We start from the raw sequence: 13,533 nt of genomic DNA, 5'->3' as shown, positions 1-13,533 counted from the left end.
TCCTCCCTTCCGCTGCGAGCGGGGCTCTGGCTCCATGGCAGCGCGAGGCCTCCTTGCCCAGGGCGTTCTGCCAGCCAAGCAGGCTCTGGGCAGCGGCGGGGAGTGACCGCGCTGGGCCCGCACAAAGCAGTGGAAGGAGCCAGGCACGTGCTGCAGGGCCCAGGCGTCAGAGATACGCTGCGGGGCAGGAGCAGGAGGGGCCTAGCCACTTGCAAGTCTCACTCGCGGGCGCACGCGCCAGCTCCCCAGCGGGCTTTGACTGACAACCCTACGTCAGGGAGGCGGACTCCCAGCGCCATATGCTGCTTGCGTCACATATTCGGACGGCACAGCTCCGTCATCTCACGTGAGCCCGCCGCCCTGCCTCGGGCGATTCTTCTCGCACGGCTTCAATATGGCGGCGGTGGGTGGAGGCAAGAGTTTTGGAAACCGCTCTAGCCCGGGGTGAAAGGGCGTGGCTGAGGGGCGGAAGTGACGACATATGCGGGGCGGAAGTGCTGCGCCTGGCGGGATGGCAGGGGCGGCCTACAAGAGCAGGTTAGTGTCAGTCGGTGACTGGGGTAGGGGCTGTCCGGGGCTGTTCCCCTCGGGGCGGCGGGGAGCTGCGTTTGCCCAGGGGGCGAAGGACGAGGCTGAGTGGGGACAGGCAGCAGGAGCAGCTCTCTCGCTCCGCACGCGGCACGGGTCCGCTCCCGGCCTGGGTCACTGGTGCGTGGGCAGCAGTAAAAGCCCTCGGGGGTGTATGTGTGTCCATCCGTCCGTCCTGCGCCCGGGAAGCGTGTGTCAGACAGAGACAGAAAGTTTCGCTTCGTTCCTTGCTAGAAACCCCCCTGTCTCATTCTGGAGCGTAGTGCCCTAATGCTGCCCTTTTCCTTAATTCCCTGCCGCCCCCCCGCAGATCGCAGCCAGGGGCCAGTCCTTCCCGCCGCCCCTCACAACCCAGAGACACATGTGTGCCTAGTAACCACCAGAAACACAGTGGTTCGCAGTAATGTTGTGGTGGGAGGGTGCTGGGGGAAAGCCGGCAAAAGTCTGAGATTTAGGGCTATCCTTTCAGAAATAAATTGGAGGTGACCCACCAAGGGAAGGAAAAATTCTAACCCTTTCTCCCCACCACCACCAGGGGACCCTTTAAGGGATATAAAAGTTGGAAATTATATAGGCACTCTCTGCTATTACTGAGAAATTGAAGATGCTTTTAAAAACCCACAGCTTGTCCCCTGCCAGCTGATGCAGGCTGGTGGAGGTTCTGGCTAAGGAGCTGTTTAATTATGGTGTAGACGTTTGGGCTCAGGCTGGAGCTCAACCTAGGTTACGTCTTCACTACCCGCCGTATCGACGGGTAGCAGTCGATTGCCCGGGGATCGATATATCATGTCTCATCTAGACGCAATATATTGATCCCCGAACGTGCTTATATTGATTCCGGAACTAACCACTAACCCCAACGGAGTTGCTGAGTTGACATGGAGAGCCGTGGACATCGATCCCGCGCCGTGAGGATGGTGAGTAATACGATCTTAGATACTTCAACTTCAGCTACGTTATTCACGTAGCTGAAGTTGCGTATCTGAGATTGATTTTCCCCCGTAGTGTAGACCAGCCCCTATAGGACCCTGCCAGGGCTGAGGGTCCCAGAGTTTGGGCTTGAGCCCAGACCACAGTTGAACAGCACCTTAGGCTAAGCCTGAGTCAGCTGGCATGGGCCAGCAGTGGGTGTCTAATTACACTGTAGACCAGGGGTAGGCAACCTATGACATGGGTGCTGAAGGCAGCACGCGAGCTGATTTTTCAGTGGCACTCACACTGCCTGGGTCCTGGCCACTGGTCCAGGGGGCTCTGAATTTTAATTTAATTTTAAATGAAGCTTCTTAAGCATTTTAAAAACCTTATTTACTTTACATACAACAATAGTTTAGTTATATATTATAGACTTATAGAAAGAGACCTTCTGAAAACGTTAAAATGTATTACTGGCGCGCGAAACCTTAAATTAGAGTGAATAAATGATGATTCGGCACACCACTTCTGAAAGGTTGCCGACCACTGGTGTAGACATACCCTGCTACTATCTTGCACACGTTGACCTAAAAGGGACATGTAGTCACAGATGTGGGAAATAAAGCTTGCTAGGACATATCAGTTTTGCCCTGGCTTATGAATGTATGTTGGAATGTTATTTATGTTTAGATTTACAACAAATAGTTGAAAAATGTGCACTTATCCTAAATTTTTGGTGCCACGGACAATGTTTTGAAAGCACAACAAAACATTAACCACTCTCTTCCTCCAACCAGCAGCAACCTCCAGCACATACAGTAGCAATAAATTTCACCATATGGTGAATATCACTATATAACCATAACTAACCTGTGTGTGAGTTATTTTGACAAATTATTTTTCAGACCAAGAGCCATTTACTTCTACAGGTTCTAAACTAAGCCTATTTTTATAATCTGTCTCAAAATCCTCACATAGAATGACTTGTATACCAAAACCCTGTCAATGTTGCGTACTCTGAAATAACTGCTGAGTACTTTAGTTTATTCTACTGTAATCTATTAACAGCAGATCTCTTCCTTTTATTTTAACATTTGGCCCTCTGCAGTAACTTTTGAGGCTTCCATTACCCCAAAGACCCAATTGATAGTGTAGGGGCACTAATTTTTTCTAAGGCATTCACTGTTACCTGGTCCAAATGCAGGTATTAAATATTCTGTGACCAATATAAGCCTTGTTTTTTCTCCTGCAGGTGGCCCATTCAGCAGGCCCTCTTCTAGGGTTAGACTGGTTGTAGCCCAGGATATTTGGCTACCTATACTATTGATTACAGGCTACAGTTACCAACCCCCTCTCCATATCTGTCATGGGGTTTTTTTTTGGTGTCAGTTGCCACAGTCTGTAGGATGAAAAAAGCCTTTCATGAGGGGCAATACGACATAGCACACATTGGTTTAGTAGACAGATAAATAGCTCAGTGAGTCTTTCATTGACATTGATTTAGAGCACTAAGGCTGTGACCTTCCTTGGTCTCTGCACTGCCATGAGGGAGGCCTGCCTGAGCGCAGTTCTTTGCCTCGCTCCCTTCACTCCTCCACTTCAAGCCCAGCAGGACAGGGCTGGAGGTGTTGTGGAGAGAGTGTGCTCAGCCTCTGGCTGGAGGAAGCACCTTATGTTTCCCTGTAGTGATCCTTTTGTCTGATTTAGGAGCTGTGAATGAGGGGCAGGTCTCTTATGGTCCACTTTGGTGACCAAGATGGTAATCTCCATTGAAAGGAGTTAACAATGTCATATTGGGGATAGGGAAAAAAATAAGAGACCTTGGGGTTCAGAGACTCCTCACAATCAGAGAGGAATTTTCCTACACTCGGGTATGGGGTGCCCTTCCTCATTTATTAGCCACATCTAAGTCAGAGCTGCTGTCTTACCACTTACAGGCCGCTTATAGTTTTCCTTCTGTTCATGCTCCCACAGTATAAGTACAGTTCATCTGGCACCCAATCAGAAATCACTATGATAGTGGCTCCCATCAAATCAGCAAATATTTTCAGGCAAATGTCTTAAACTGAGTCAGTACCCATCACTATAAGTGGGAGGTGAATTTAGGAGTTGTTGGAAGAAATTTTCTAATAATGGGATGTTCCAGTAATGAAGTTGTATGCTACACAAAAACCCCTTAAATCAACAACTTCCAATTGTTTTGTATCCAGTGAGAGGAGGGACAGATTGACCCACTCACTTAACAGACTTCAATGCTGATTCTGGGAAGCTTTGCAACTCTTAGAAACACATCCATTTACCATTATAATGGTAAATATTGCCTCATCATTGGGGCCCTACCAAATTCACAATCCATTTTGATCAGTTTCATGGCCAGAGGATTCTAAAATTGATCAATTTCAGATGTTTACATCTGAAATTTCAGGGTGTTGTAAGGGGGGGGTCGCTTTTCTGGCAGTGGGGATTCCCAGCTAGGACCCTCCCCAGCTGGGGTGCTTCCAGCAGCAGGGGGAAATTACAAGTCTTCTCCAGCTGCAGGAACCTCTGGGTCTGCTGCCCAGCCCCACAGCTTCCTGCAGCTGGTGGAGGCACATAGAGGTGGGTCTGGTCTCCCCCTGAGAATGGTTGTGGACGGGAAGGACAAGTCCTGTTCTCCACAGCCTGGTGGGGACTTGAAGCTAGGAGCCTCACGGTTGGGGTGCTGCCAGCAGCAAGGGGAGGTCAGATTTCACTGGGAAGGTCTTATTTCATGGTCAGGGACACCTTTTTCAGGGCTTTGAAATTGGTACAGACGTACTCATCATCTACAGCAAAGATACATAGATCTACTTTTGGTGTCAGATATGGCTCCTACTAGCCTTACTCTCCACTCACATGCTTGGCGACCCTAACGGAAGAGACCTGGTTGGCTGACTTCAGGACCTGTAACAAAACATGGTTAAACTAGGGAAATACAACATAGATGGAGCTACTATAAGGTGGGTGCATAAGAGGTTGGAAAATCCACTTTCCAGAGAGTAGTTATCAGGGGTTCACAGTCGTGCTGGAAGGGCATAACGAGTGGGTCCTGCAGGGGTCAGTCCTGGGTCCGGTTCTGTTCAATATCTCCATCAATGATTTAGATAATGGCATAGAGAATACACTTATAAAGTTTGCAGATGATACCAAGCTGGGAGGGGTTGCAAGTGCTTTGGAGGATAGGATTAAAATTCAAAATGATATGGACAAACTGGAGAAATGGTCTGAAGTAAATAGGATGAAATTCAGTAAGGACAAATGCAAAGTACTCCATTTAGGAAGGAACAATCAGTTGCACACATACAGAATAGGAAATGACTGCCTAGGAAGGAGTGCTGTGGAAAGGGATCTGGGGGCCATAGTGGATCACAAGCTAAATATGAGTCAATGGTGTAACACTGTTGCAAAAAAAAGCAAACTTCATTCTCGGATGTATTAGCAGAAGTATTGTAAGGAAGACACGAGAAGTAATTCTTCTGCTCTACTCCATGCTGATTAGGCCTCAACTGGAGTATTGTGTCCAGTTCTGGGCACCATATTTCAGGAAAGATGTGGACAAATTGGAGAAAGTCCAGAGAAGAGCAACAAAAATGATTAAAGGTCTAGAAAACATGACCTGTGAGGGAAGATTGAAACAATTGGGTTTGTTTAATCTGCAGAAGAGAAGACAAAGGGGACATAAGTTTTCAAGTACATAAAAGGTTGTTACAAGGAGGGAGGTTGTTCTTCTTTACCTCTGAGGGTAGGACAAAAAGCAGTGGGCTTAAATTGCATCAAGGGCGGTTTAGGTTGGACATTAGGAAAAACTTCCTGATTGTCAGAGTGGTTAAGCATTGGAATAAGCTGCCTAGGGAGGTTATAGAATCTTCATCATTGGGGATTTTTAAAAGCAAGTTGGACACACACCTGTCAGGGATGGTCTAGATAATACTTCATCCTGCCTTGAGTGCATGGTACTGGACTAGATGACCTCTCAAGGTCCCTTCCAGTTCTGTGAATCTCCTACACCTCTTCCCATCCCCCTCTCTCATATCTAGTCTAAAACACTGGTCTCCAGAATGCTTATAGACCATTACTTTCTATCAACAGTGCTGGTAGGTGTTTTTCCAACAATAATTATAATAAAAAAATGTATATACGGACATTCCTAAGTGTGGCAGATAACTGTATTAAGGTTCTTCTTGTAGTGCAGATGGAGGCCTGAGTTGCAAGGCAATTGGGACCAGTCTTTAAGTCCCTGCTGCACTTGGTTCAGAGCTCCGCTAGCAGCAACATGGTTGTTGCTGACAGTGTTCTAGCATGCTTTTTCTGCCAGCTGTGAGAAGGGCTTTCTTACTCTCTGACAGCTGTGCAAACCAAATTGTACTGCAGTCCTCCTGTAGGTAGTCTGGTGAATGGTCTAGACAGAATAAAAGTATTTGGAAAAAATAATCCCGTGCACGCTACTCCTGCCCACCTGCTAGCATCAAATGTATTTAAACCATTTTTGGCTCATCCACACCAAACTGGGGAAGCTGTTTACAACATGTCAGTGTCTTGACTCAGTTACAACATGGATGGAATCAGGAATGTGGGTGTTCAAGGCTTAAGCCTGGTTCCAGAACAAGGTTAAATTCTCATCCACACTATATCTCTGACATTATATTGTTACTCAGCACTCCAAGGAGCGGTAGTTACACCCATGCTGAGGGGAGTGGCTTTGGCTTGTTTCAGAAACCCCTCTCTCTTTTTCGATGCCTTCTGTGGCTGGCTTTCACCCCACAGTGTCTGATGTTTTTCCTCTGGACTGTTCTAAAGTGACTATCTGACCCCATTATTTTCAGATGGTGAGAGTAACGCACAGAATAGGCAGGTAGGCATGTCTAAATCTGAGTGTTGAAGGTGGGGCAAGGATGGAGGAATTAATGAGGGATTTATTTGAGGGGCATCTGCAACACATTTTGATTCTAACCAGTTTGTTTCTGATACTCCAGCGTCATCATAATTTGAGCATTGATGGTCTTTGAAGTCCATTATGGTAGAGCATGAAGTCCTGGGTTTCTGAAGTCATGTGGTGCTGCTTATACATATCATAGGGAGAACCAGTCAATCAAAATGAGATTATTGCAGCCCTTGCTGTGGCAGAGAGCTCCATAAATAAACTACAAGCATGTGTGCTTGTGTCATGAAGTGAAGAAGGAAGAAGTGTCTAAATAAGTCACAGGTGTTGTTGTGCCATTGGAAGGAAGCCAGACTGTAAGGCAGCATTCTGCCGTCTCCCTTTAAAGGCAATCCAGCACCAATACATGCTGTTTTGTGATATAAAATCATGCTCTCTTTTGTTTACAAAGAAAGCCAGCCTTATTGCCTAGTATAGGGCAGCCTCATTCCAGGGCCCCCAAAAACCTGCCAGCAGCCACTCATGGGACCTTTGTTGGCAGTCTCAGAGGAGCAGCTAAGGAATTTCCCTCTTGCTTCTAGAGATGATTCTGTTGGCAGGGTGCATAGGGAAGGTCACCCTGCTGTTGCTTATGCTGTACCTGGTCTTGGCAAAAATAAAGGGCACCCTCTATGCTTGCTGAATTGGCAACAGTCACAAGCATTAGGCCATTGTGTTCAAACTTCGGTGTCTAAAATTTGGCACCAAAATCCTCCTTTAGGCATCAGACAAAGGGTTCTGACAGTCAGAGGTGCTGAGCACTCACAAATACCGTTGAAGTTAATGGGATCAGAGGGTCCTCAGCACCTCTGAAAATCTACTTTATTAGGCGCCTAAAGATAGCCACTTGAATATAAACATTTTTGCCTTACTTGTCTTTCTTTCAAAATAGAGAGGTTTTAGCCCCCCCTCCAACATAATGGCTGCATTTATATGGGTCTTTGGATAAAGAACAGTGAGAGAATGGGATGGATCCATCCCTAGTCTAATGCCATTGAAGTCAATGCTGTTCTACCAGGGTGAACTATGTCCCCTATTCCAGCTGTTTCCTTCTAATAGATTCAATACAGGTGATCCAAATAGAGATTATTTAGATTGTAAATATAGAGTTGTTATTTCCAATAGCATCCTTCTCCCCAAACATTAAATCCCAGGCAGAAGGCCAGTGACAGAGGGAGGGCAAAATTAAGAGGGATAATCAAGGGAGAAATCACTCTTCAGGTGAGATGGAGAGTGAAAGAGGCAAGAAGATATAGGAAAGTTGTTCCAGTTTGCAGGAGCTGCAGAGGAGATGGCTCTTGCACCAAAGGTGGACAGAGAATGGTAAGATTCTGAGAGGAGGTCAATGCTAGATGGGTAGAGAAAGGTGATTGATTCCAAAGAGGGGATTTTATGTTTGTTTTCACCTTCTGAGTGACCTTGCACTAATTTTGATGCTGGAAAGTAGGATAAATCCAACTACACCACCTGAGGTTAAACGCTAACAGCCTCACACAATTAAAGGCTGCATTCAAAGTTTGTTTTTAAATATCTTGGAAAAGAGTAATGCCTGTTTGCTGGCTGCGTTTGTTGGACTGATGGTGTTTTGCTCCCAGATGTCTCGCAGAGCAGGTATCTGCTTGTCTGGTGGCGCATTGACTGGCAGTGAAGGCAGGGTCACAGTTCATTTGCGCCATTAATGGGAAGAATGGTGGTGGGGTGAATTCAAGAGGGTGGGGTACTGCACTAAGAGTGTAGGAGAGCTGTGTGTGTCAGAAGGAAACATGGGGGGTTTCTCCCCAGAATCCAAGTCTCTAATTTGTTTCCTTTATGTGCACCAGGTACCCTAAGAGTGAGACACAGCTCTAGGGCAGGCAGCAAGAGTGAGGAAGCAGAATGTTGTCAAGGCCAAAGCCTGGAGAGTCTGAAGCAGATCTGCTGCGATTTCAGAATCAGTTCCTGGCAGCAAGGGCTTCCCCGGCAGTGAAGGTCGTGAAGAAAGCAGACAAGAGGCGAGGAGCTGGTGGCAGTGGAGATGAGGAGAGACCCCCACTGCAGGACAGCAGGGATGTGGTGTTACTAGATGGTAACTTTCTTTGGAGTGTCTTTACTTTATGTTAATACGGACATCTTCCCCCTTTATCTTTGGGTAATCACCCCCACCTCAGCACTTGTATGCTTTATACCTCCTTGCCCTCAACGTCCATCTGCTTTTCCCCTGCATTTGTATCCTGCTTGTTGTATTCTTCATCCTTATGCTTATGTCTAGGGTAAAGGGCTCCTCTTATGATCTGATTATGCTTGCACCTGTCCTCCAACAGCATCCATCAGAGTTATCCCTGCAATACATGTCTGCCTCGAGTGCAATCCTGGCATCATACATCCATTTTCCCTACAATATTCCATTTTCATGGACTTATATTTGTAGTAGCTACCTCAGCTGTCTCATGTGCATAGCACCAGCTGTTTTACCCTGCATTTAAACTCTCTCCTCAGTGCCTCTGTTAAATTCTCCACACAGTCCTGCCAGCATCCAGCTGTTTTAGTGTGCTATGTATTCCTTCCTCTAACATCCATCAGCCTGCCACTGCACTGATAACTATAAGCAGTTCTATAGAACCTTCGATTATCGAAGTTCCAGGTGCTTTTATAACATCAATGATTTAAACCTCTCAGCCATTGGTGAGTAGGGAAATATTGTTCCCACTTTTACAGATGGAGAGACTGAGGCATTGACTTGTTCAGGGTCCCACAGAGAGTCACTGGCAGAGTTGGGACTAGAAGCTTGGTCTCTGGAATCCCCAGCCTGTGTTCTAACTGCAGAATAGTGCTTCCTCTTCGTTTCAGTATGTTGTCTTAGAGTTTCTGCGTATTGCCTTTGTACCTCTAGCTTTCCCTTGTGACCTGCAATTTTGAACTCGGTGCTCTTCCCTGTGCACACAGTTCTTTAAAGCCTTTCCCCAGGAGTGATGCCTGTAAATAAATCAGCAATAAAATCTTTGAATACATAAGTTCAAACCCTCTGCTTCCCAGAGAAGTTGAGAATTCTCAACTTGCTGCTTCATCATGTTCAATTCTTGCCAAGGTAATAGGCACCTTAAAATACCAGAGCAAGATTTCCTAGTACATATCTAGTCCTTAGAAGATATGAGTAACTCCCACGCATCATAAATAGCCTCATGGAATGTGCATTGGGGTTCTTTTGTTGTTATTTTTGCCTCTTCAGACTTTCCTGATGTGCTCCCGGCCCTAATTCCAGCACCCCCAAAGAAGTCCAAGTTCAAAAATGCCTGTGTCCGCTTTGATGATGAGGATCCAGAGGAGCGATTGGAGTGTCATGATCGACACATCACGGCAGTCTTCAGCAAAATCATTGTGCGTTATGTGATTGTGTGTTGTAATAGTGTGTCAGGTTGCTGTGAATAGAGCACTAGGGAGGGAGTGTTATCAGATGGGAGGAAGCCCTTGCTGTCCTAGAGAGTGGTGAATCCAGTAGCTGTGACACTGCAGTATCCTGGAGCACCTTGAGAAGAGCGAACAATTTGTGTGTGCACGTGCAAGAAGTAGTTTGTTTAGTTCCTTCTGTTTTTCTTGTCTACAGGAACGAGACACAAGCATGGCAGCTGTGACCATGCCAGTGCCCACTGGAGACCCGTTTCCCAGAGCGTTTCACCGGTCTGAAGTAAAAAATGAGGTCAGAAATGCAGCTTCACCTGAGTCTTCCCTCACTTTCTTCTTTAACTACCAAAATTTCCCACTGTAGAGCAGAATGCCTGCCAACAGTATTGGTGCTTCTCTGTGCTATAAGCAGGCAGCTCAGCGTGCTGGAGATCAGGAGCTAACTCCCATATCTACTGAATTTCCTCCTTATCACAAAAAAGAGCTGTCCTGCCAAATCAGAGTCAGGGGTTGCCTTGTATCCTACAACTAAATGAGATTGAATTCCCCTAATCTAGAAAGAGAGAGGTCCCTTCAGAGCTGTTTGCTAAGGAAGCATGGGTGAATCCAGGTCTCACCATGTACATGGCCTGTTTAGTTCTGTTTTGTTTTTTAATCAGCGAAAACATCATATTCTATTATTAAAGGATATAAGACTTTAATGATTGGATTTATACCAGTTCCCCAGGGGGTTGTGGTACTTCACAAACCCTCTTGTCAGTTCATTTGCATTCATATCTGTTGCAGCTTTCTGGGTTTTGATTTAGTTTGGCCTGAAATCTGCTAGAGAAGCTAGAGTCAGGAGCAGCAGCTTCTGTCAACCTAGTTTTGCAGTAACAGGAGGCGCAGGCTAAGAAAACAAAACTGAGTGACAGTGGGATTCAGTTTCTGGGGCAATGACACATGATGGATGTGCTAGTGCATCTGAAAAGATGGCTTTTTAGAGTGAAGACTATTAAAAAGGAGTAGCTTCTATTAAACCATCACATTTTTTACTATAAATATGTAAGCATATGGAAGCAACTTCTTAGGGTTTTATTTTAATGGACTCTCATTTTTTAGGCACTGCTCTCCTGTCACTGGGCAAGAGAAGTGCAGGAGTCCTGTTTTCTTAGTATACATGGATTGCTTTCCTTAGCACAAGCAGCGCATTAATTTAGCCAGGATTATTTTAGCATCACTCGCCCACTTATTACTGTGTAAATCTTCTCACCCCACTGCAGTCCAATAATCTTGTAAGAAGCCTGTTCCAAGCTTGTGGTGAGTACAGTACAACCCCCACTTATCCTCAGAAATGCAAAGCATTCAGATAAGCAGGGTTTCAGATTAACCGGACATCGTGAGCTGTTGTGCTCATTGATACTGAGTTGTATCTGCTTTGCCAGAGTTCACCTATAATTAAACCCAGGTGCGTGTAATCAGCAAACAATCAGGGCAATTTTTTGCTCCTTCTGTTCTACCTTCAAACAATACAGTAGAAAACCATCATGCATGTGCAGGAGAGAGAGAGCAGACACTGGTATTTATTTCCCTCATAAATGTCCTGTTCTAAACCTTCTGTTTTGGGAACACGTTTGTAGAGTGTATACAGGGTTGTCTGTGATATGAGGGTGGGGGCATCTGGAGATGAGGTAGTGTTGATCTGGGAATTTATTTTCCTACAGATGAAGGTGGAATCTGAAAGAAAAAGTATCTTTGCACAGAAGATAGCTGCTAAGAGAGCAGCTGAAGAGGGTGTGACAGCTCCACCTGCTGTTGAGACTAGGCATACACACAGAAGATTAGCAGTTCCAGGTGCCATCTGTTCCCCTGGATCAGCAGAGGAGGAGCCACTCCACACCACTAAGGATAGTGAGTCATGAAGCCTCTGTCTGTCTCAACTGTCATACTGAAATGGCCACCACTAATATAGATTGGGTTGTTCCTCTGTGTGTCTAATGTTAAATGGCTGGTGACTCTCAGATGGTCAGCTGTAGTGGTGGGAAGCCTAGGGTTTCTTCTGATAGGCCATTCTGCCCATACTTATCTCCTCTCCATCTGCCTCCACCCCCTCCCCCCGCTCCCAAATGCTCAATACACCAGTCTGTTAGCTGCTGTGGAGACAGTACAAAACATGATTGGTACTGTTACAGAGATGTTACTTAAAACTGTTTGAAGAGCAGTCCAATGTCAGCAGGATTTCCAGCTTACAGTAAAAGGGATGCTTTGGTATTGTATGGAGCAGATAGAATGTGCTGTCCTTCCAGACAAAAATAATTGAATCCTTGAGACCATGTCCTTGTAGGGTGGACCATGGACCAGTTGAAGGATCTAATTCACTATTTGATAAAATGAGAATTTTATACCACTATTAGGCTCATTCCATTTAACCCTTTCTTTAAGAAGGGAGTTAGATTGGCAGATAAAGAGAGAGCTGGGGTTTGCTCAGAGCATGATCCTTCTGCATACTTAGAGCTCTGACAATATATTTTTTTAAATTTTGGCAGGCTGTAGTGCAGAGCGTGTGTGTGTGAATGCGCATGTGCACAAAATGTGCCTCAAAAAGCAATTCCTCCTAGCTCTTGGGTGCGCATGGGCATTTTTTCCACTGCTAAGGGACCCCATGGACTGATGCAGAGTGGGACAGAGCCAAGGACTTGTCGTTTTTCTTTCTGTCCCTGCCTTGTGATTTGTGCCTCAAGAGAGAGTACGAGAAAGCATTTCCTGACCCTCAAACAGGAATGCAAGAGGGTATAAGGTTCTTGTAGCATTTCTTTCTATCTGCACAAGGGCCAGATACAATATCTGACATTCAAAAAACAGTAAACAGAAAAGTGTATCCATTTGGCTCATTTCAGAAGTCTGCAAATGGTGTCAAATCAATAGCTTTTCCTCTCTAAATAACTTTAACTTAAGATAGCACCATAGCAGAAGAATGAAGTCAGTCGCACTTTGGTGTGAAAATGTTCCTTGTCTATGACAACATACCCTATTTTGGGGATCAGTTTGTCTATTTCCAGTTTGTAGTAATGGCTCAGACCCAGTTGAAAACAGTATTTTATGTTTTCAGTGGTATTTTATGTTTATCACAAGCTAAGTATGAGTCAACAGTGTAACACTGTTGCAAAAAAAAGTGAACATTATTCTGGGATGTATTAGCAGCTGTGGGGTAAGCAAGACACGAGAATTAATTCTTCTGCTCTACTCCATGCTGATTAGGCCTCAACTGGAGTATTGTGTCCAGTTCCGGGTACCACCTTTCAGGAAAGATTTGGACAAATTGCCAAAAGTCAAGGGAAGAGCTACAGAAATGATTAAAGGTCTAGAAAACATGACCAACTGAAAAAATTGGGTTCGTTTAGTCTAGAGAAGAGAAGACTGAGAGGGGACATAACAGTTTTCAAGCACATAAAAGGTTGTTACAAGGAAGTGGGAGAAAAATTGTTGTTCTTAACCTCTGAGGATAGGACAAGAAGAAATGGGCTTAAATTGAAGCAAGAACAGTTTAGATTGGACATTAGGAAAAACTTCCTAACTGTCAGGGTGGTTATATACTGGAATACGTTGCCTAAGGAGGTTATGGAATCTCTGTCACTGGGTATTTTTAAGAGCAGGTTGGACAAACACCTGTCAGGGATGGTCTAGATAATACTTCTTCCTGCCTTGAGTGCAGGGGACTGGACTAGATGACCTCTCGAGGT

General features: G+C 45.4%; 1 protein-coding gene across 8 annotated transcripts in view; it reads left to right on the top strand.

The window, feature by feature from the left end:
* Positions 1-441: 441 nt before the first annotated feature.
* The window catches only part of RPAP1 (RNA polymerase II associated protein 1), a 56,851-nt gene continuing 43,759 nt past the window's right edge, over positions 442-13,533 (top strand). For 6 of the 8 annotated variants that reach the window (XR_004000010.1, XR_004000009.1, XM_030559529.1 and 3 more), the window contains exons 1-5: positions 442-537; positions 8,257-8,501; positions 9,642-9,790; positions 10,017-10,109; positions 11,518-11,704. Coding sequence is in view for 6 of the 8 variants with exons in the window: in XM_030559529.1 (XP_030415389.1) it covers positions 8,312-8,501; positions 9,642-9,790; positions 10,017-10,109; positions 11,518-11,704 (619 nt within the window). In the remaining 2 variants the exon portion in view is untranslated. Of the gene's footprint in view, positions 538-1,466; positions 1,506-5,495; positions 8,502-9,641; positions 9,791-10,016; positions 10,110-11,517; positions 11,705-13,533 lie in introns of those variants that run through there. The other 2 variants (XM_030559526.1, XM_030559525.1) reach the window with 2 other exon arrangements.

Source organism: Gopherus evgoodei, chromosome 4 (genome assembly GCF_007399415.2).
Source record: "Gopherus evgoodei ecotype Sinaloan lineage chromosome 4, rGopEvg1_v1.p, whole genome shotgun sequence".
Lineage (NCBI taxonomy): Eukaryota > Metazoa > Chordata > Testudines > Testudinidae > Gopherus > Gopherus evgoodei.
The sequence above is the reverse complement of the archived record's forward strand: the minus strand, read 5'-3'. Positions and strand labels throughout refer to the sequence as shown.